General features: G+C 40.2%; 2 protein-coding genes across 5 annotated transcripts; both read left to right on the top strand.

Annotated features, from left to right (window-relative positions):
• Positions 1-4,457: 4,457 nt before the first annotated feature.
• On the top strand, positions 4,458-16,052 carry fip1l1b (FIP1 like 1b (S. cerevisiae)). Of its 4 annotated transcripts, none has more exons than XM_071504340.1 (16): positions 4,458-4,742; positions 5,088-5,142; positions 6,027-6,093; positions 6,198-6,310; positions 6,969-7,033; positions 7,233-7,343; positions 7,525-7,655; positions 7,776-7,894; positions 8,330-8,383; positions 10,815-10,914; positions 11,084-11,240; positions 11,334-11,415; positions 12,794-12,849; positions 13,176-13,365; positions 14,062-14,208; positions 15,367-16,052. In XM_071504340.1, the coding sequence occupies exons 1-16, from the start codon at positions 4,664-4,666 to the stop codon at positions 15,506-15,508; spliced, it is 1,668 nt and encodes a 555-aa protein (XP_071360441.1). In that variant the 5' UTR covers positions 4,458-4,663; the 3' UTR covers positions 15,509-16,052. The 4 variants fall into 4 exon arrangements, with proteins under 4 accessions (XP_071360441.1, XP_071360444.1, XP_071360440.1 ...); XM_071504339.1 differs by having other exon boundaries at positions 4,459-4,742; positions 15,364-16,052; XM_071504343.1 differs by lacking the exon at positions 8,330-8,383.
• Positions 16,053-17,773: 1,721 nt separating this feature from the next.
• Positions 17,774-20,958, top strand: LOC139636344 (uncharacterized). Its single transcript, XM_071504344.1, has 6 exons — positions 17,774-18,073; positions 19,069-19,211; positions 19,805-19,866; positions 19,974-20,087; positions 20,342-20,440; positions 20,561-20,958. The coding sequence occupies exons 1-6, from the start codon at positions 17,963-17,965 to the stop codon at positions 20,683-20,685; spliced, it is 654 nt and encodes a 217-aa protein (XP_071360445.1). The 5' UTR covers positions 17,774-17,962; the 3' UTR covers positions 20,686-20,958.
• Positions 20,959-22,570: the final 1,612 nt, after the last annotated feature.

Here is a 22,570-nt window from a genome sequence, read left to right as displayed (position 1 = left end):
TTCCAGGGAAATTCTGACAAAGAGTTTTTGTGGGGGGTAGACTGAAGGTGGGCTTATAATAAAATAATCTGAAATAAGAACTCTTTGGGGAGTGGGGTTGATGGGGATGGAGGGATGGGGTTGAGTGAGAAGAGGGCAGTAGCAGCCCAACCATGTGCTCGAGAAAAATGTTTTTGTAGACCCACTCTGATGCCTCTGAGGGTTATTTCATATTTGCACCACAAAAAAGGTTTTGTTGTTTCTCTCCCGGAATTGGGTCGACTTCAAAATGCGGTCGCACATCTGATATAAAAGTTCATAGGGACGTGCAGCGCTCAACCCAAAATGTATCGTACTGATCTGATAAGTAAAATGAAGGAGGAACAGTTGAATATTTGGGGAAATAGGCGTATTCACTTTCTTGCTGAGACACATTAAGACACAGTGTTTTGCCTTTTGCCTTAACCGACAGATTAACCAAACTTTTCACCTTCACCATCCAGTTGGCGTTGGAGACCCTCTTTTTTAATATTCTGCGTTCAGACAAAGGAAACCTGCACCTCAGGGTGTCAAAGTACAATACACCTGTTCACCAGCCCACAGTCCAGCTGCCCATATGCTCTATGAAGATGTCACTGTGTTTGTTTGTGTGTGAATGTGCGTCAAGCCGGATCATCCATATGTCTACTGTCCACTGAGTTCACGTGTCATATGAGCAGTTTATATGCCTTTCCCTATTTCATTATTCATCACTGAGGTGAGTGTCTATAGCAGATCTGGGCTGACTCACTGTGACTTGGTGCGTGCGCATGTGTGTGTGTGTGTGTGTGTGTGTGTGTGTGTGTGTGTGTGTGTGTGTGGACCCACAGTATGACTAACTCAGTGCTTTTAGACAGATGAGGACAGCGGTCTCACAGAGGGCAGTGGAGGTTTTATACAAGAAAAATAGCCACTTAGATTAGATTACGTAATGAAAAACATTCCTCCCTCCCTCCCTCTCTCTCTCCCTCTCTTTCTATCTCTCTCTCATTCTCTTTCCCCTTTCCCTTTACCCCCTCCCTCCTCTCTTTCTCTCTGCCCTCCTTTACAGTGACGCACACGCACACACACACACACACACATCCTAACTCAATCACCTACAAATGGAGCTATCTTCACACCCTCAGGCAGGCACGTACGTACACTTTATTTGCCTGTGGGCACAAAACCACACAAGATGGATAGAAAAACACACACACACACACGTACACACACACACATATACACACATGCACACACACGTGGACACACATTTCAACTAAAAGCATACCTCATTGTTTCTCCTTTGGATGATTGGCCAAATGCTCAGTATAACCTTTTTCTCCTGATGCAATCCAACACTTGTCTCTGTCTGCTGACTGGACGTTATAAACCTGATATCTGTGTCCATTTGTCTTTCTTCTCCTTTAATACAGTCAGTGTAGTGAAGGTTTTTTTTTAACCCACTCTGTGTGGTTGTTAAGTGTCCATCCATGATTCAGTTGTGGTGTTTCTCATATCAATTATGACCCATTGAACAAATTGGACTAAGAGCTGGGTTAGAGAGAAAAAACACTTCCTCAGAGGAGCATGGTAAGGCCTTAGATTCACTTTGATGGAATTTACTTTGACTGAATCCAGTAGTGCAGCATTGCAGCTGATGCCATTTCCCTTATTTGCAACCCTAAAGGAATAGTTCCATAATTTGGGAAATATGCTCATCTGCTTTCTGGTGGGGAGTTATGTGGAAGACAGGTACCGGTTTCGTGTATGTTTGTTTTTGTGATCTGTTCAAAAACCAAAGTACAAACATGACAGTTTTCGGTTTTTTGGGCAGTTATGTGCCGCACCAATTCTTGGCCAGGCACAGTAACTTCCTGGAGTCCCTGCTGGTTGCCTAGCAACTGCTCAGAGCCAAGAAGTAGTCCGGTAAATAACACCCTATAAAACCATGTCTTTTTACACTTTGGTTTTTGTTCAGATTAAATAAATGAAATAAAACATTTTAATTCTTGAGCTTTAGAGGGGCTGGTAGGCTGTTTTGAAAGACAGAGCCAGGCTAAAGTTGTTTGCAGTCTTAATGCTAAGCTAAGCTGACCGGCTGCTGGCTATAGCTTCATATTTAACAGACACACGAGAATGGCACGAATCTGGTCATCTACCTCTTCACCTTAAATCTACTAGGCATATTTCCTCAAATGTACAATTTTGCTTTAAACATATAATATCATATTGGAAATTCTATGTTACCTGTGTAAACTCTTTTGCGATTAAATGCTGGTGCCAAACATCACAACAAAGTCAATTATTTCTAATCTCAAATCTTAATTGTACATCATCAGAAAAACTACGTTCTCTATGCACATTTGCAACAATTGTCTCATATATCTGAGGCTTCATCTTTAAAAATAAGTGTTTATTTTAAGAACAGATGGATCTTTGTCCTGCAAAACAATGAAGCAGACACTGCCATGTTAAACTGTCATGGATGGCACCACACTCTTGAGATAACCATATGTTTGATCCAAAGAGATGATGTGGATTGAAAATGTGCCAAGGCACATACAGTATCTGAGTAAGCTAATATCAGCGTGTGTAATTACTGATAGCCCAATGATCGCCCTCTGTCTGGATAAACCTGATTAGCATCGACTAGGCTGTAAGCTGCCCTAATCCACCGTAAGGAGAGAGGGATGGACGCAGGGACGGAAGGAGGGAGCCAACAAGAGACAGAGACAGACAGGATAATACAGAGGTGCAAGAGGAAAGAAATGAAAAGGGAGGGAGGGGGGGAAAGAGAAGCAGCAAAATACGTCACAGCCCGAGGGAGAACCAGAGGAACAGAACTGAACTCCTTCCAAAGCTGTCTCCTCTTTTGATTTTTATTTATCATCTTTTTTGTACGGTCTTCTTCAAAAGAAGTGGAGAGATGAGGGGATGGGAATGTGATTGGGTTAAAAGGTGGGCTAAAAGACAGAAAGGAGTAACAGAGATTGAAAAAGAGACGAGGTTGAGGGAGACAGTGAATGAAATAAACGTGATTCCCATGATCAGTTTAACTGAGAGCCCATTAGCATCCCTCTCTCTCCCTCCCGTTTCCCTCTGTGTATGTGTGTGTTTAAGTGTGTGTGAAGGTGCATACAGAGAAGCTCACACAAATGATGTGATACAGTAGATGACTTGTGATATGAACCCTGGTGTGGTTCTCACATGCAGACAAAAATCAATGTACTCACAAATATAACGTTAGCCCTCTCTTTCTGTCTCTCTTTCTCTTTGTGAGGATTTACAGGTTCCCTAATTAATTCAATTTCAGCATCAAATACACCAAATTACGTGTGAATGTTGTCCACGCTTCTGCATAATCACCACAGTAAAGAACTGATAATAGCTAAAGAGGTGGTGAACAGAGAGAATGAGAGAATCCACAGATTTGCTTGTCATTTACTGACAAAGTCAAAGTGGCCCCACTTAACTGGTCAAATGCCATAAATGCATTAACAATCCTCTTTGCATTAACAGGCAGCTTCTTGTGCAAACAGAACCACAGCAGCAATCAAAAGACTGTTCACTGATGATGAGTCTGCAACTGCTGTTTATGTCAGAAACTTACAGAAGGATGGACTTTTTAATAATTTAATAATTTGTACTTTACTTGAGTAACTACGCATGATGTTACTTTTTACATCATGCGTATATATATATATATATATATATATATATATATATATAAATGAAGTTAATGCTTGGATAGAACGATATGGCAAAATATCTAAGATGATGCAAGCTAGGAGGTCAGAAGAAAAAACTTTTTGCATAGTCAAGGTTTGCAACTGAGGAAAAATGACTCCTAAACTATGGAATAAACAATCAACTCTTTTAAAATACAGCTAAAAACATTCATTTGTAATTGTTTGGATTATTTGTGTTTTTTTTTTAAAGTGGGCTACTTTATCTCATTTACTCCTGTTTAACATTGTACTATTTCATTAGTTTATCCAATGTTCTCTGTTTAAGTGTTTTATATAACTGGATTATAAATACAATATGGATGCATTAATGTTGCAGCTGGTGAACATGGGGCTATACTACATCATCTTTTGCATTACAAATAGACAAATAGACTAAAGCAGTCAAGTAAGTGCGGTGGTGTGAAATGCACAATATTTGCCTCCAAATTGCATTGCAGTAGGAGTATAAAGTAGCATGTAAAGTATATGTGGACACAACTGCGCTTGTACTATTGTATGTTGCGCAGCCCAGTCCATTGTTTGAACATCTTCTATCATTCCCCATCCTTGTTGCAGAGTCCCTGCGTATGTGTCAAGGACAGGTGCCCTCAATTTGACCATCATGTGACTTTCCACATAAAATCCACATGACAAAAATAAATACTGGACGTAGAGAGGTGTTTCTTGTCCTCCAGGGGGCGCTGCTGTGTTCCAGGAACTAAGACTTTGACCTTAGCGGGACGCCAACAATCTCTTCCGGGCCAACGCCGAATCGCAGAGGCTGGAGATGAATCCATGAAGTCATAAATTCTTATTCGTACTCGCGTTTCCCGGCTGAAGGGAGAAGTTGCGCGTGTATATCTACATCTAGGAGCTTTGTTGAACATTGTTCTCGTCGAAGCCGCTGTGGGTTCACGGCTCCGTGATAGCTGAACATGTCTGCGGAGGAAGCGGACAAAACAACCACCACTGATGCCAGCGCTGGAGATGAGGAGGAGGAATGGCTGTATGGAGGTAAAAAAAAACAACAAAAAAAACAAAAACAACAACAGCAGCAGGTTAAAACTCAAAACTCCTCCTGACCGACACTGACGTGAATCAGAGGCTCATCTCTGTCCTAATGGACTGCTGACTGACAGCGCTGTCTGTTAGTGCGAGAAGATCAGAGACTTAGCCTGGAAGCTAAGCTAACAGCTAGCAGCGGCTTTTGCAGCTTTATGAATTGGTGCAAAAATATGTAAAGCTGTTTCTATTCTCCCTCTCGCTCACTGTAGGATTTTCAGCATTGATTAAACATTAACAGCTAATGGCCTCTGGATAGGGATGAAATAAAACTTGTTTTAATTTGCTTTATTTTAGATGAATCTGAGAGCAAAGACGAGGATGAAGAAGCCAAACTGAATGCTGCAGTCAGGTAACTAACATCTATACACGCCCGAACAAACAGCCTAAAATTCACATAAAAGTTTTACAAAGACACCTGTTCACAACCAAAAGGGGGGAGTTGGTGTTCACAGGAAGAAAACAGTTAAAAATGTAAAAGAATAAAAGCATTTTCTTAGATCCACAGAAACCTATACTAATGTACATCACATTACAGCATATTACTATCATTGTACATTGTATATTCAGTACATGTTATAGTGAATGTTTGTGTATTTTAGTAAGTGTTAATGATTTTGCCTTTCAGTTTTAGTTATTTCTTGCCTACCTCGTGTTTTCGTGAAAATGTGAAGTAGCCGCTCTCTCTGTTTATCTGACTGAAAAAGCACACTTAGATTCGACGCTAGACCAACAGTCGACTGATTTAGTTAACAGTAAAAGAAAATAAGCATTGACTGTATTTCTAATCACAGAAAATAAAGGCCTGCTCTGCTGTGTTTACAGATATTTCAGGTGTAAGTAACCCTGTAAGAGCACCAGAAGAAATAACTTTGACATAGTTGTTGCCTGGTAGCAAGCTGTAGCTTTTTATCCTGTCGTACATTTCCATCGTGATTATGTTTTTAAATCAGAGAAAGTAGAGAGAGTGTAAACAAATATAGGGACTACAACCTAACATGGAGATACTGGTATGAAAGACATTTTATACCTTGTGTTTATAAGCTTCTCAAGCACTGGTAAAAAGGAAATTGTCACTTGATGTGCACACCTGAGATATATATATATATATATATATATATATATATATATAGCAATTCATCCTGTGCCTCTGATTCTTTCATTTGCATTGCTTGAGGATATATGCTGTCTGTAGTTTGAAGGAACTTTATATCTAATGGTTCATTGTGTCCACAGTGCACCTGCTGATGCTTCCACAGAGGATGCTGCTGCACATGCTACAGGAAATGGAGTGGCCTCTGAGGTAGGTAGCTTACATGCACACGGTCAGTACATGTACCATTGTGTGCTTTGTTTTTTTTTTTTTGTTAGTACACACAGACTTACCTGCCAGTTTTGGGATCTTAGGCCACAGGTGAAGGAGCAGGTGAAGATGTGGATAGCGACAGTGACAGTGATGATGATGATGACGATGTCCGGGTGACCATTGGAGACATCAAAACTGGAGCCCCACAATACACGTAGGTTTCAGTCAAAGTGTTGCATTTTGCAGCTTATTGAGTCAGCCTTACTAGCCACATGCACTGGCCGGCTAGTTAGAATAAGTTAGAAGTGAGATGGAACTAGAAGTTTGCAATTACTGACTTGAAGCGATAAAGAAGCTTACCTTAATATTTTCATGTTTTCATGTTGGGTGTGTTTTCCTACCTGATGCGTTAAAAAAACGCTAAGCTCTCAGAATCTGTCTGTCTTTTCAGATTTCCAACTAGAAGTTTGATGTCCAAATAAAATGATATTACATTTGCAAAATTATGTTTCCAACACTGTGGTTTTCAGATACTTTTCATGAATCGTCTCAGAACATTGTTAACACACCATATCCCACTATGAGCCATATGGAGAACAGCAGTGTGAACTTGCCCCCAGTTTAAACTGTATGAGCTTACAGTATTTTGGTGTATTGACATGATACTCAGAACTCACATTTCTTGTCCATTTGAAAGACAGAGCATGTTGACATGTTGGCGTGCAACATTTTCACCTAAATGAAAAAGAAAGAAAAAGACATTAGCAGATAAAAGTGTTTTCTGTCATAGATGCAGTGTATATGGTAACTTTAACCCAGAGTGGACCTTGTAGTATCACTGACAGGGACACTGTGTCTTTTTTCCCTCCTAGACCTTATGGAGCTCCTCCTGTAAATCTCAACATAAAGACAACAGGCTCCAGACCTTATGGACAAGGTATCACTCTGTTCTTAAAACTGCTCTCCTTTTCTATTTTTAAAAATTTTTCCTGACAACTTTGACTAACAATTGTTTTTTCTTCTTTGTATTATTTTGCATTGTTCTCTTCAAAACACCCATAATGTAAATATTATACAAAGAGAGTAGTGAATGGTTTAAACAAAATGTATGTGATGTGTGTGCTGTTTATTTTTAGTGGCCACAAAGCTGAAGGGAGTGGATCTCGACGCTCCTGGAAACATTAATGGGGTTCCAGTGCTGGAGGTGGACATGGAATCCTTTGAAGAGAAACCCTGGAGAAAGCCAGGTCTGTGTTTGTGTGTGCAGCTCAAATTCCCAAAACAAAAACAACTGTAAAATGCTTCACTGTTTCTATAGGCACACCAGTTATGTGCATTTGCAGGGATCTTTGGTGACACTGATAAAGACGAGTCATGTCAAGCATGCACAGTATTTCACAAGTGTTTTTTTTTTTTTTGGCTGTGTAGGAGCGGATCTGTCAGACTACTTCAATTATGGCTTCAATGAAGACACGTGGAAGGCTTACTGTGAAAAACAGAAGAGGCTGCGTATGGGTCTGGAGGTTTCAACTGTCGGCTCAGTGACAAGCAAAATCACTGTGAGAAACTTTGCTGCTCACATTTTCCTTGTTCCTTTGTTTCTTTCAATTCCCTCCACGTTTCACCAGCTGTTTTGTTCATAAGCCTCTCACTATATCTACTTCACTGCTCTGTCTTAGGTACAGCAAGGCAGGACAGGCAATGAGAAAGACATATCCAGTTTACCTGTTCACACCTCGAAGCCAGACTTCACATCTCCTGTCAGCCTGTATAAGTCTGCCGTCAGTCAGGTCACCAGGTAACGCTTCTGCTTTTATCTTCACTTTTGAACAAAATCTGCGAATAAAACACACATCCAGTTTCCTCGAGAAGTGCACAGTAGGTAAGCCAACAATGTGTCTAGGCAGTGGAGGGCTGGATGAAGTACTACATTAGCACTACATACAATTAACTGTCCATCTCAAGAAGAAGGGATACATTTTAGCCATGGCTGGTCTGTGTGGCAGCAAAAGTTGATTATTTTAGAGGAAACTGCACAGCAAAAGAAAAAAAAAATCATTCAAATGCAACATACTTAGACATTCACAAAAACTCACATGGCCAACTCCAGGTTCATCAGCTTCCCTGTGGTTAAAATAGGTCACCCTCCCACGGGCTGTATGTGTGTGTTTGTGTGTTAGGGCCAATGTTACTCTCATCTCCTTTACCCCTGTCCTTTGTCTCAAAATGGTAGGATCTCTCCCCCTCAGTGGACTGGCCCGCCTGCTCAGGACATGTCCTATTATACGTAAGTGGGCATGGCCTTGTCCCGACAAGGTTAAATGGGCCTGATGGGAAATGTGTAGATTTTAAAAACAAGGGGGCCTGGTGTTTTTCTTGACCATGAAATGTGACCACAGAAAAACTCCTGGTGCTACTTCCAAGGCCCCATAGATGCTTTCTTTTTCACCCAAGTGTTTTCCTTTTGGGCTGGTTGATGTGCATGTGTCATGTTGTAGAAAGTTTTAAAAGGGAAATAGAATGTCATCATGTTAGCTAAATGCAACTCTGACACATTTGCAGTTTTGGTGGCCCGTTGATAAATGTGAGAATTGCTTCAAACTAAACTGTAATTTTATAGCGATTGGACGAATCATTTATTCAGCATTGCAGCGTTTTTTTCTATGTTTAAGTTAAGACCTCAACTTTTTTTTGTAAATGATAAAACCCTTTAAAGTCCATGAAACATCCATACCTCCCTTAACAAGACACATTTTTAATTGGTATGTTGAGGTAGGACTTAACACAGTGAAACTTGAAATTTGAAACCAGTGGGAGATCAGTTAGAGAACCGGATGTGGTTTGATTTAATAGGATGTGGTCAAAGTCAAAATGTTAGAAAACTTCAAAGTTAAGGTTTTATTGACTAATATTTTTAGAAACACAAAATGGTAAGTGATGTCCTAAAAGATTCATTGTCTTTTTCTTGGACTTCTTGGTTGATTTTGACTCTTGTTCTGATCACTGACCAGACCTAGAAAATAACTAAAAATGTGGTTTTCATCAGAGCTAGACCTATAAATTAGCCAAGCTGATATATTTAGGGTTTTTCCATTAGCCCAGGTTGGTCCACTTTAGCCAAGCTGTGCCGAGCTTAGCCAAAATGACATGTTTCTACCAACACCCCCACTGCAGGTGATAGCCAAACTGTGCTGCTGTGGTCCTGCTCAGCAGCAGGGCCGACCATGGCCAACTCTTGGTGGTCAAACCCCCTTAGCTGAGAAGAAAGCTCTGGTTTAAAAATCTCTCTGTGTTCAGCTCGCAGTATTTTTGTAGCTTCTTCCTATTGGAGTTTAGGTTCACTCCTGTGTTCCCGTTTTGTTCTTTCAGATGTCAGCCTTGTTTTACTGCTTACTGATCACCATCAGTGGTATCACAGCTGTGTTAATTTACTGCTGATACAAACTGAACCTTTCATGCTGTTGTAGCTTCTCCTTAAAAGGACCAGTGGGATACTTTTATTATGCTTCCACGGACAGCCGTTTTTAAGTTGTCCATCTGTCTGTCCTCTTCTCATGAACACAATATCTCAGATTTGGCACAAATGATTTCGATTTTAGTAGTCATAGGTCACTGTGACATCACAAAGAACATTTTTGGCCATAACTCCATACTGTAATTATGACACATTTTAACACAAATGTCCAACAGGATAAAATGATGAAGCAGTAATAATTTATTTCCAAATACTCAAAGATCAACTTCACTGTGACATCACAACATTCTGAAGAAACACTTTTTCTTACAGTTATTCAAATCCATAACTCAGGGATAGAAAGGAGTTCATGACCACGTTTGACATTTGGTTGGACACTGAACTGGTGACTGTGTAGATCTTCTGTGCTGCCAGGTTGAAGATGTGTGTGAAGCATCCATGTTTTAGAATTTGTAGCTTCTTTGCAGCAGCATCCATAGTTGAAGCACATCGTCACAACTTTGTTCTATCAGAATCAGCTCTTTAGGCCAGGCATGTGAGCACATACAAGGTATTTGACTCTGTTTTTTGTTTCTCTCAGTGAACTTAGACACTACACTTACACAATAGACGTATAACAGAACAAGAATAACAAAGCTTAACAATGTCAAGGCAAATCAATTTTATTTATATATCGCTATATCACAAAAAGCCTCTAGGGGCTTCACATCTGTATAGCAAACGACAAACATGGATGTAAACTGCAACTTGTCTGGTTGGTGGAGGCAACCGTGAGGCAGTAATTCTAGTTGTGAAGAAGTTATAGGTAATGCAATGTGCCAGAGCTCTTTTAGCATTGAGATAAACTTTACCTTGCTGTACGGTGCAGTGGAAAAACAATCAAACTGCACCAACTGCTCATGGCTGTTTACAGCATGACCACACACGCACAATGGAAAAACCCTAACTAGCAGATATTAGGTTATTGCAGATAAATGAGGTTTGAGATCGTATAGAAACAGTGTCACCATTACATAGTTTGTCCAACAGACAGCACTGACAAGAGGATTTGTGCATTGTGAAATGCTCTGCTAGGTATGTATATTGGTTTTAATCATGTTGGATATATAGTTTGTGTAATGTTTTATTAATGATCATATTTGCTTATAGTATGTGTGGAAACAGACAGTGTGTATGTGGATGTGTCATTTATTTTGGACTCCGATCAGTGGCTTAATATTTATTTTTGCTATTATTTTACCAGGAAGCCGAGTGGTACCATAGATGTGATTGGTGGACAGACGGCCACCATCAGCAGGGTTGAAGGGCGACGCAGACACAACCTAGAGGGGAACAATATCCAGGTAGACAGAAGCAACAAGAGTGGTCACTCTGAATGAAAAAAGAAATCTCTAAGTGATGTTAGATGTGTTTTTCTCTCTCTCTTTCTCTCACTAAACTACAGTGACAGTTTTAACAAACTGCTTTAAGTGTGTGTTCTCATCTCTACCTCTTCTCCCTTTTGTTCTGCAGGTGATCTCTGAACACTCCACGTCAGACGCCGAGCCCACCCCAGCTAAGATACCCACCTTCTTCCCCCCTGGACCACTTCCTCCAAACATACCCCCACCTCCATTTCTTCCTCCACCACCGAACGTCAGCACTGCACCTCCACTCATCCCCCCACCCAGTAAGTTCATCGTCATCATTGTTTTCTTTCTCAGCTGGCCTCTTTGTGTATTCAGCTTTAAGGAACCATCCATTTTATCTTTCTCCCTCGTAGGGTTGCCCATTACTGTCCCTCCTCCTGGTTTTCCTCCTCCACCTAGTGGGCCCCCTCCTGCTATTATCCCCACTATGGACAGGTAACACACAAGCACACAAGAAAGCTAGAGCTGAAGCTACAGATATCTTTTAAAATTCAACATAAGTACAGTAGTTAAGGTTATAATGAAACAGGATCAACAATTTCTAACTTGGACTGGAGGTTGTACAGTCAAATGTATATTTAAATTTAATAACTTCTAAAGTTGTATACCAGGGAGTTAAAAGTTAGGGGTCTGTGTCATTCATTGAGAAAAGTGTTTCTTAAGAGTGATGCCCAGACTCACTACATTTCTTCTTAATACTGGGTTTTTCCCGGACTAAAAATTGTTGATCTGACCCATGTCAAGAGTTTAACCCTTTTACAACCACGGGAATCACCGGTGACACCGCGGCGCATGTGTATTTCAAATTACCGTAACTCCTCCTGAATTAGATTTTTGCATTCTCAGAAATGTTCAATCTGCACTTTTCAAGAATTTATAAAAAGAAAGTTGAAGAAAATCCAATTCCGTTTTTGTCCTTTTCTTCTTACAACACACAGTTTTAGGTATTTAATTACATAAGAATGGTAAATACTTGACAGATTTTGAAAGTTCTACTTCTCCTGGAAAAAGGGTGTACCGTATTTTCCGGGCTATAAGGCGCACTTAAAAGCCTTTAATTTTCTCAAAAAACGACAGTGCGCCTTATAATCCGGAGCGCCTTATATATGGATTAATTCTGGTTGTGCTTACTGACCTTGAAGCGATTTTGTGTGGTACACGGCGCTCACGGCGCTCTGTCAAAATGTTTTAGTACGACTTTGGTAAACTACAAAGCCGCACCGCTTGCAGCATTACGGCTATCGTAGTCAGGAGCGTCGCGGAGTAATACATACTGTGCTTCACCATAATATTACAGTGTGTGTGTATAAGGACCTATAAGGAGTTATTGTGAATACGCTAACGTTTGATTTAGCGGTATCAGACTGTGTTTTTTTACGTGTTACAACTGGACAATGTTGAGAGTTATTGTGAACGCGTTTAATAAAGTTTGACTTATCTGACTGTCTTGTTTCGCTTAATGCGCCTTATAGTCCGGTGCGCCTTATATATGAAAAAAGTTCGAAAATAGACCATTCATTGACAGTGCGCCTTATAATCCAGTGCGCCCTATAGTGTGGAAAATACGGTAAATTATTTACACATAGGGCATTTTTTGACACAATTATTGACAAAAATAGACAAAAAAGACCAGGCATTTTAATAAATATATCTATTATTATGGTGCTAAAAGGGTTAAAGTCATGTTTGCCTTCTTCGCAAAGTTGCATAAGCATACATAAACCTTACAACCCTAGACTTAATGCATAAACAGACACAGACTCACACACACGTGTGCTATCTGTAACATGTTGCCTTTCATCTGTCTCTGCAGTGGCCACCCTGGAGGTTATGATGGGCGCTCTGTTCCTCCATACCCGTTCCCTCAAGGTAGAGCGCTTGACAACATAATCTGATTTTCTAACCCTAGCAACACAACAAATGCCACAACTTCATTTCAGCCCATTAACAAGCCATGAGAAGCCATGTAGGGGATCTGTTATGATATGTTTGGAAAATAATAACCTAACGTGTTGAGGACGGCTCATACATGTAGAGATAAAGCCTTGTTTCTGACAGATTAAGAAAGATAAGCAAGTCTGTATTTCCTGTTATTTACAGTTGTTTAAAAGTGCACATATCCATATGTTTATCATAATTTGACAGATATCTCTGTGACAAAGTGACAACCAAGTTCTGACTCTTTGCCTCCTCAGGTGCTTACCCTCCACCCATGGCTGGAGGTGTGCCTCCTCCATGGCCCCCAATGATGGACAACTCTAAACCCTGGGACTACTATTCCCGTCGAGATGACAAGAGGGACAAGGACAGAGAGAGGCCCAGGGAGAGGACACATGAGCGGGAGAGAGAAAGGGAGCACAGTCCTTCAGCTATGAGCTACACCAGGTGAGACAAATACACGCACAAAGGCACACACATTTCCCCTGCTGGAGGGTGACTTAACTGGCGTTTATGAAGCCACCAAATATGAGGAACAGGGTGATGGGCAGTGTTTTTAAAGGAATGCTGCTTTGATTTTTAAACAGTGTTTGCTGAGGAATATACTAATCTGATTCGCCGGACAAGTATCATGCTGATCCTCTTGATATTGGCCCTGATGTGACAGGTCCACATTAACTACAGTGTTTTGTCAGCATCATTGTAAAATAGTTTCTACTACTAGTTGCACACATTCTGTCACGACAGCCTGTCAACCCAGTTTTTAGTCCCATAGATGTACCTGGTCTCATGTTTCCTAAATAGAATTCTTATAAGTTTCACACAGTATACAGATTTTAATTGAAGGGAACTGCTAATATCTGATACCAGGTACTTAGTATCAGTAGATATCTTGAGTTGAGGTGTTATAGAATAGGTATTATTAAAGGAAAAAGTTGGACTGGTGCATCCTTGTTTTTTTTGTCTTCAGCATTTTAAGCTTTGATGTTGTTGTGTGTCTTTGTGTGTCTTTGTGTGTGTGTGTGCGCATACCCACACACACAGACTGATAAAGCATTTGTTGATTTTCCATTTAATTAGAGCTTGTTTGGTATGCATGTAAACATAACTTATTTAAGTCAAAGCTCTTTCCAAATTTCGTAGTGACGAGGAGCGGTATCGTTACCGTGAGTACCAGGAGCGTGGTTACGGAGAGCGCCATCGCGACCGGTCGAGCCGAGAGAAAGAGGAAAGACACAGAGAGAGGCGGCACCGAGAGAAAGAGGAGGGACGCCACAAGTCTTCTCGCAGGTATATGAACACTCATGCAGTTTTTCTCTTAGACCACCTGATCATTTGCTAAACCCCTACCCAGAAAAGCAATTCTCCAAGTTATAGCTTAGCAACTCTAAAAAGGCACAGGGAACTTGTCAAGATTTGAATTTGAGACTCTCTCTCCACAAGAGTTTCCAAAACTGAAACCTCAACAACAAGTGTAAGGAAAGGATGTAGCTGTGTTTAAAATGACTTAAATCATCTGCTCTAACACAAGATGCAAACTTGCTTGCTCGCTGCAGTAATCTAGTGTTACTTCCAAGTCTTAATGTAGTTACGTAGTCGTACTTTCAAAGCCAAGGAGCACTTAATTAATTAACTCATTAGTTTCCAGGGATCCAGGTTACTTTAAAAAAGGCCACTTTCACAACCAGGCAGTCTACTGTGAAGTATGTGAAGTATGATACTGGAGCATCTCTGTCCTGCTTGTTATTAGATTTGGTTAATTGTCAACCTTAATGTTACAATTTTTCCTCACACAAACACTACCTAACCCTACAGTGCAGACCAAGAACGTGCACTTTATCTTTGTTTTAAAACAATTCAGCTGGAGTGGGTGATTCTACCAACTCGTGGATAATGTTCGCTGAATTAGTTAACCAACTATGGCTTGTTGTTTCAAAAGTTACTTAGAATTTTTCTGTGGTAAATCTGCCGTTGTTATCACTGTAAACTGCAAATGTGCCACACGAGAGCAGAAAGGTTGATAGGTGAACCAACAAAGGCCTAGTAACAGCAACTATAGAGGAAGGTGCTGAAGAAATGGTCAATTGACAAATGGTATATTTCTGTACATTACATCATAATATTTTCTGTTTTTCTTATTTGCCTCTTTTCCACCTTGTCTCAACCTTTGTCTCCTACTACACATCTGTTCTTGTTGTTATTGGTACCATTCTGTCTCTCTGTCATTCTCCTCTCCCTTTTGCCTCTTCTCCATTTCACTTTACCTTCCATTTTTTTTCACCCATTGATCTTCTTGTGTTTCCCTTCTTCCCTTTTATCTCCCCCTCCCTTTCTTGTCTTCCCTCCCTGCTGTTTATTCTCCTTCTGATCTCTTCCCTTTTACCTCTTGGATTCCCCCCCTTACCTCCTCTGCCCTTTCTCACTTTGTCCTTCTCCTTCCATTAGCAGCAGCAGCAGGAGGAGGCACGACAGCGAGGAGGGCGACAGCCATCGGAGGCACAAACACAAGAAGAGCAAGAGGAGCAAGGAGGGCAAAGAGGCCAGCGAGGAGATCAGCGCAGACCAAGAGAACCAGGAGGCCATGGAGTAGCGATCGCCATCTCCTGTCTTTTCCCTCTCCATCTGTCTGTCTCCATTCCGGTCTGTCCCTCCGTGTCTCCCACCAAGATGAGAAAGAAGGAAAGAGAGGAGATGAGCGCAGACCAACAAAACCAGAAAGTCTCAGAGTGATGGATGTGTCCCATCACTCCCCTCTCCATCAGTCTCCATCCTCCCTCCTGTCATTCATTCTCCCCATCACTTCAGATGGAGAGTGGATGGAGCACAGGAGGTGATGAAGGAAGGATGGTCACCAGCTGACATTAGGCAGAGCATCAATCTTCAACCACCTTCTTCCTCTCTCAGCTTTTCCCTCAGAGCACTGCTGTGACAATGAGGTCATGCTCAGATTTCACTGTACAGTCAGGGAGAACAGCAGAATTTGCTCTTTTTCTGTCATTTGGTTTGTTTGTTGTTCTTTTGTTCTTGTCCTGAATGAAGACACCTGTAGAGAGCTGTCAGTTTAAGTTCAATTAAAAAACACTTTTGATAAAATGGTTATTTGTGGCTGTTTTGAAATAAATAGTCCAATAATTCTTCAGTTTCAGGATTTCTACCCATAATGTTTTTTTTATTTAAATCAGCTGTGGGGTCTGAATTATTTCAATGACTAAAATCTTCAAATCATCATCCACTCAAAAATGTATTTTTTGTTACTTCTCTTGGATGTTTGAGCTTCACTGTGCGGAATAATGTGTGTACAGAGTTTTTCTGTGCTCACATTAAATTAGTTTAACACATGTACATACTAGCAACATGAAACCTTCAGTGAATGGACACAGACGGGACCTTTCACTGAAGTAGGACACATCTTGCATCCAGCAGTTAAACTTTTTGCAATGACAGATAATTTCTAAACTAGGTAACTGGAAAAACACATCACACAAGTTATCACTCCAAGCATAAATGTTTTTGTGTCTAAACATATCTGGGAAAGATTTTAACAAAATCCCACAACGAAATGCATTGATGTCATTTCTTTTTGAATTTGGCTTTAGAAAAAAAACATGCTTTTGATGAGTTGCTGCTGCTGTGAATGCGTAAGGTGTCACATGACATGTTTCCTGCACGTGCACATCCAGACAGCTGTTTTGTTACATAACAGCTGTGTGATTTCAACATGATTGCAAAGGCTGGGGTTATCAGCAAGTGAGGACAAAGCCCAAGTGACCTTCAAATCAATATTTGACTTGAAAATACTGCTGTCCTTGGGGATTTGGACTCATGGCCTCGGTATTTATAAACACACTCAAACACACACAACCATCACCATATGCATCACGTGGAAGTAATTATATATATATAGTAATAATATATCTGATTAAGTGTGCTTTTATGCCCGTTCTATCAGGTGATCATCTTATTTAATGTGTTGTCACAGATTAAACTACCCAACAGTGTACAATATAAACTAGCACCTCATCAACCAGCTGCAACATCAACATGCTGCTTACATGTTCATGCATCAAGATTAACACTGTAATAGTTTGACAAAATGATGCCAGCTAAAGGTGGATTAACCACCTTTTCACGCTGTCTTCATCAGTAGATTAGGACAGCAGGGGTGTATCACTACTTTCTTTAAGTATTCAATATTTAATAGCTGTTACCTTTACTATGTTGTGATTCATTATCTGTTTATACACCATCATTCACTTACAGTATGGGTGTCCACAGGGGGAGTTATAGTTACTGACAATTACATTTTTATACACTAACATCTGCTTACAACTAAATTATATTATAAACCATTTATTTAATTGTTATACTGCTTATAAATACTTAGTAGGGGGCGTTTAAGGAAAGTATTACAGATTATACTGACATGAGAAGTTTGAGAACTTTTATTTCTCATGTATATTTTTGCTTTGTGGTATTGCTCCTAAATGATTGGAATACTTCTACCATCAGTGGCTCTGGCTGCAAGAGTAAAAGAAGGCCTGTATTGGCACATAAGTGACTTTGATAGACAGGAGAGTTACTTTTTCTATTGGAAACAACACAACACAAAATCTGTTGATGACATGAAAGCAGGGGAAACAGTAAACCTTTTTTGTACTGGTTGTGTGTGTTAGTGAGTGTCAATAACAGATTAGAGAGGATTGTCAGAGATTATCTAAATATATTAACATACATACTATGTAGCCTCTACAAAGTTTCCTGTTGTATGTGATTGGATCAAAATTCCTCAAGCAGGTCAAAGTCTCCCCTCTCCCTCCTCCCTGGGTTGTTTGCTTTGGTTATATCACAAAATAGTGACTATGTGCTGCTGAGATGCATGTGCGGGAAAGACCGCTGATGCGAAGATTGTGCCCGGCAGTGAAGTGATATACCTGAGGACAAAATACAAGCAGCGTGTGGGGGACAAACAGGGAGAGACATACAAGAGTCACAGAAGGAAAGGAAAGGAAAAAACCAAAAAAACAAGAACAGAGCCATCTGGAGGATGAAGTGTGTTGCTGTTGTTGCATGGCTGAGCCTTCTCTCACTGGGACACTGTGCTCCTGTGAGCAGCTGTGATAGTTTGGTAAAACCAATAACTATCAGCAATGAAGAAGTAAGTGGTCAACTGCTTTACTTCTGCATCTGTAGTCTCACCCTGCCAGAATAAGACATAGTGATCTCTGTTTATTTGGAAATATGCAAACAGTTTGTTGTTTTTTATAAATATTTAAAATTATAAATATAGTTAGATTAAATGCAAAGATAGATGGGAGCTTTGTAAGTGCAGTGCATAAGTAGAAGTAAAGGCCAAGTCAGTGTGTCTGCTGATCATCTCTTGTATAAGGCTGAACAGCTTATTAAACTTGGGTGACTGAACTGAATATGAGAGAGACAAGAGGAAACACAGCCAGTGTGTGTCAGCAATAAAAATGGCTGGTCATGTTAGGAAAAACAATTTCAAATGTGACTTCTGTAACTTTGTATCACTGAAACATGCAGAAACCCCTTCAGTGTGTCAAAGGCTGAAAAGGGTTATGATGTTAAAAGCCTATAAAAAAAACTCTGCCTTTCCAAAGGCAATCTGAGACAGCAGTAACCTGTGATGCAACAACTCCTCTTTCCTTTCAAATTTACCAAAATGAACAAATTTATTTGCCCCAGCAATGAAAAGTTGGCAAATACTTTCAGATGACATTTTATATATAGATGAGAGGATGGTTTGTAGAAAGTGAATCTCATTTTTTAAATTCAGCAACCCTGCTGTGCACAGGCTGAAGGATTTATGCTTGAATTATTTAAGTGGGTGTGTACTAGTTTAACACTGTCTCCGTTTACCCCAAAACTGCAACATTCTCTTCTGAAAAAGTCTTATGGCTTATGGGAATGTATACAGACCAGACCTCAAATTACAGTTGTGTAAATTAAAGCTGTACCAAATTTCTATATGGCATCATATAGATAGGGTACCATTGATGTGTACCATTTACGTTTAATTTAGTTTAAAAAAAAACAAAAAATACATGTCTCAGAAATCTTTCATGACCTCACAACAGGTCTGCCCAAAGGTTGAGAAACGCAAATATTCTTTGCTGTGTCTGTGTGCTCCAGATGTTGGGTAGGTGGCTGTACATCGGGGGGAGCTCTGACCTCCCAGGAAGCCGCTCCCTGGGCCACCTGCTGACCAGTGCCTGGCTAAACATCACAGCAACCACCCAGAGCAACATCCTCAATCTCATCCAGACTCAGAGAATGTAAATCCCCTCCCACACTATCACACCACAGCACTGATAGAGGGAGATAAGGCCTCTCCATCCAATACGCATCTCACAGGAAACTTTCTAAAGAGTTCTGATGGTTAATGGGTTTTTACAAACCACATTTCCAGTCTGGACCACATGACAACACAGAGGTGGAGGAACTTTTCTTGTAACGACTAGATATAACGATATTTTGTGAATGCAATATTCTTGCACTAAATATATTTGCTTGGAGCAAGACTGGCAGCTTACAATTAATTGCATATTTTATGCATATAAACATGCACCATTAGCATTTTGCGGAGCTGCCGTTTAAGTCCAGAACTTTGTCTAGCATCTTCAAACTAATGTCTGTCTACAGATAAGCAAAGGTGTTTATCCACATATATCTACCCTCACTCACATCTTTATCTCTCTCACTCTCTCGCTCTCCCTGTGTGTGTGTCTGTGTGTGTGTGTGTGTGAGAGAGAGAGAGAGTATCCACTGATAATCTAAAATATTGATTATATCAGCCAAAAGTATCTAGTATCTAGCCAGACCGTCAGGATAGTGTGTTCTGATGCAACCTTTATTTTCTTCTTCACAGATATGGCGAATGTTCGAGCTTAACGTATAATGTGACCTTTGAAAACAGCGCAATGTTAATTGGTAAGTGAGGAGGAGCCATCATGTGAGCAATATCCTTAAACCTGAATTCAAACACACACAATTTTCTGTGATTTCCTGTTTGTGTTTGCATGTATTTTTTTTTACAGAGCAACCATTCTACCTCAAAGAAGTCTATCTCAAGACTGACTGCTCGGACTGTCTGGTTGTCTATGAAGAAGTTATCTCTGGCAAAGACACTTTCACCAGTCTTCTGCTTTTCAGTAAGAAATACTCACCTATCAGTCTTGAAGTACCGAACTTGACAATTAATGAACACAAGAAAGCAAATCACAATTTTTCTCTTGAAATTACTTTAAACCAGGCAGCTGCTATTGTGTGAATTCAGTATGCATATGTGCATTTTACATTTTAAGCTGGATTTTGGGCATAAAACTCCAATGGGTGGAGGATTAACTGATAAAGTGTATTTTTTTAGTTTAACCTAAAATCAGAACTCAGAAGTCATTATTTCCAGGCAGGGGAAAGACGGTCTCACCTCTCGCTCTGGAGACGCTCAAGAAACAAGCAGAATGTCTCCACATGCCGCCACCCATAATTATAGACCCAAACTACGGTGAGATTTTTAACTAATTTTCTTGTCTCCACATACTGTACCTCGAATATATCACACATTGGTTTGTTTTGTAACTTATTTGTAATGCATATGTATATGTATATATATATATGTACACAGAAATCTGTCCAGACGACATCGAACCCTCAGAGGGGCTGAGTGCCCTCAACTCCTTACTAGAGGCCAAGATGGGACATCGAGTTGCAAGACTTCTGGATACTCTCTTTGATATGTTTGTGAACTGATTTAGACTTTGTTTTGATTTGTGTCATAAGCCATTTTAAATGAGTAAGTATATATATATATATATACATGTATAAGTAATTAAGGAATTTTAATGAAATTGAATGTAAGAACGTATTTTGTTATTGTTATAATTCATGGTGCAAATGCCATTATCATTATAATACACCTGTCTACCTAGTGATTGTGGAGACAGAGGATAAAAAAACTCCAAGAATGTCATTGTCATATGCTACCACTGCGTTTCCAATAATAAAAAATAAATACAAAACAAACCTAGTTGCACTCCTCCTCTTCTTGGAACTCATCAGTCACAGCTTCAGGCAGGTGGCGGAGAAAGTTGCTCTACCCTGTGCCTCTAGATTCATTAAAAATCCTCCAGCAGAAGTGGGCTGGATGCTTGTCCTCTGACTTGCACTAAAACGCCTCCACCACACAGACTCATTCTTCCCGGGGTATCATCCTCTTGCTGGTGTCCCCTCATCATCATTAGGTTTTGGCCTTTTGTGTGTCATTATCACGACAGTGCCTCGTCCTGTCAGGAAGGATTTCATAGTTGAAATTGCTTCTTGGCAGTGTCCTTTGAGATCTGGGAGCTGGCAGGAGGTTTGTAAGGACAGGGTTGACACCATCAAGTATCTCAGTGGCTGTGGCATCTGTGAATTCAGGTGAAATCCTTACAAGGATATCTGCATGATGATCATGAGCTGCATGATATTAAAGTCTGACTGAAAGAGCTCTCCACACTACCCTGGACGTCACAGAAAAACTCAGTCAACTGCTCGCAGAAAATGGGGCTCTGCAGGATGATGGTGCCAGACGTGATGGATAGCTGAGCACTGACTGCAAGGCAATTTTAATGACTGAGTCTGAGATGAACTTAAACACATCCTCACATGTCAATCAAATGCTCAGTGGTTTCCTGAGGGAAACACAGTACGCCCATCCTGTGGGTCCTCAGCGTCTGCAGGTCTCACTTGAAGAGGCTTAATAAATACTTTTTCCAGACCGAATGACGTTAGCTGCTTAGTTCACAATGAACATGATGCTGTTATGCCATTAAATGTCAAAAATGGTTGATCTTCTGCAAAAGTACTGCAAGAATGAGTCCTAATATCCAGAAATAAGTTAGCATGTTCGCACCTCTGGTTACTCGTCTATGGTTGATGTCAGATGCCTAATATAAGGACTATTATATACAAGCTCAAGTTCTCATTTCAAGTTTCATTCTATGACATAAGATACATCAGTAAATACCCCAGCCACGAATTTTCAGGCTTCACTGTGTCTTAAAAAGGTGATTACTAAAAAGTGGCTAAATAAGACTACAGAGGTTGTCAGGCGCGTGAAACATCATCATTAATATTTAGTGAGAGAATAATGGCGTGTATGTATGTATGTTTACACTAATCCATTTCAATATACCTCCCCTTTACTTGCCAGTTTATTAGGTCCACCTCGATACAGCTAATGTAATGTACTAGAATGGCCCTGCAAAAAATCTGAGCTCTGCAAAGTTATAATGTTAATTTTTCTATGTAATCTATTTTGATTTAAAAACTCTTTATACAACAGCAAACTATTATTTTGTTATCTATTATTTGATATATTATAACTACACTATTATGTTTATTTACAGTAGCTATACCAAGTAAACTGCCAAGTCTGTATAGAAATTGGCAGACAGGTTAAAAGAAAAGCATAATGATTAGACAAATGCACAAAGCTAGAGAAGCATGGCAGCATGGCACATTTCCTCTCCAGCCCGCACCGCAACCTGCAGATTGCAGAACGTGCAGAGTGCAGCCAGGTACGCTTCTCCTGGCTCTTCTCTGATAGATCTCCTCCTCAGTTGGGCAGCCTCCTCTTTTTTGGGTGCATGCAGAA

The sequence above is a fragment of the Trachinotus anak genome, unplaced genomic scaffold, assembly GCF_046630095.1.
Source record: "Trachinotus anak isolate AG129_WGS33_773 ecotype Australia unplaced genomic scaffold, CSIRO_AGI_Tana_v1 ptg000019l, whole genome shotgun sequence".
Taxonomy (NCBI): domain Eukaryota; kingdom Metazoa; phylum Chordata; class Actinopteri; order Carangiformes; family Carangidae; genus Trachinotus; species Trachinotus anak.
Note: the sequence above shows the minus strand (reverse complement) of the source record. Positions and strands in the feature narration are given on the sequence as shown.

Coding starts and splice junctions, on each gene's coding strand:
- fip1l1b (XM_071504339.1), top strand. CDS start 4,664: ATGTCTGCGGAGGAAGCGGACAAAACAACCACCACTGATGCCAGCGCT. Junction 4,743..5,087: donor GGAGGAATGGCTGTATGGAG/GTAAAAAAAAAC, acceptor GCTTTATTTTAG/ATGAATCTGAGAGCAAAGAC. Junction 11,416..12,793: donor ATTATCCCCACTATGGACAG/GTAACACACAAG, acceptor CTGTCTCTGCAG/TGGCCACCCTGGAGGTTATG.
- LOC139636344 (XM_071504344.1), top strand. CDS start 17,963: ATGAAGTGTGTTGCTGTTGTTGCATGGCTGAGCCTTCTCTCACTGGGA. Junction 18,074..19,068: donor TAACTATCAGCAATGAAGAA/GTAAGTGGTCAA, acceptor TGTGTGCTCCAG/ATGTTGGGTAGGTGGCTGTA. Junction 19,867..19,973: donor AAACAGCGCAATGTTAATTG/GTAAGTGAGGAG, acceptor TTTTTTTTACAG/AGCAACCATTCTACCTCAAA.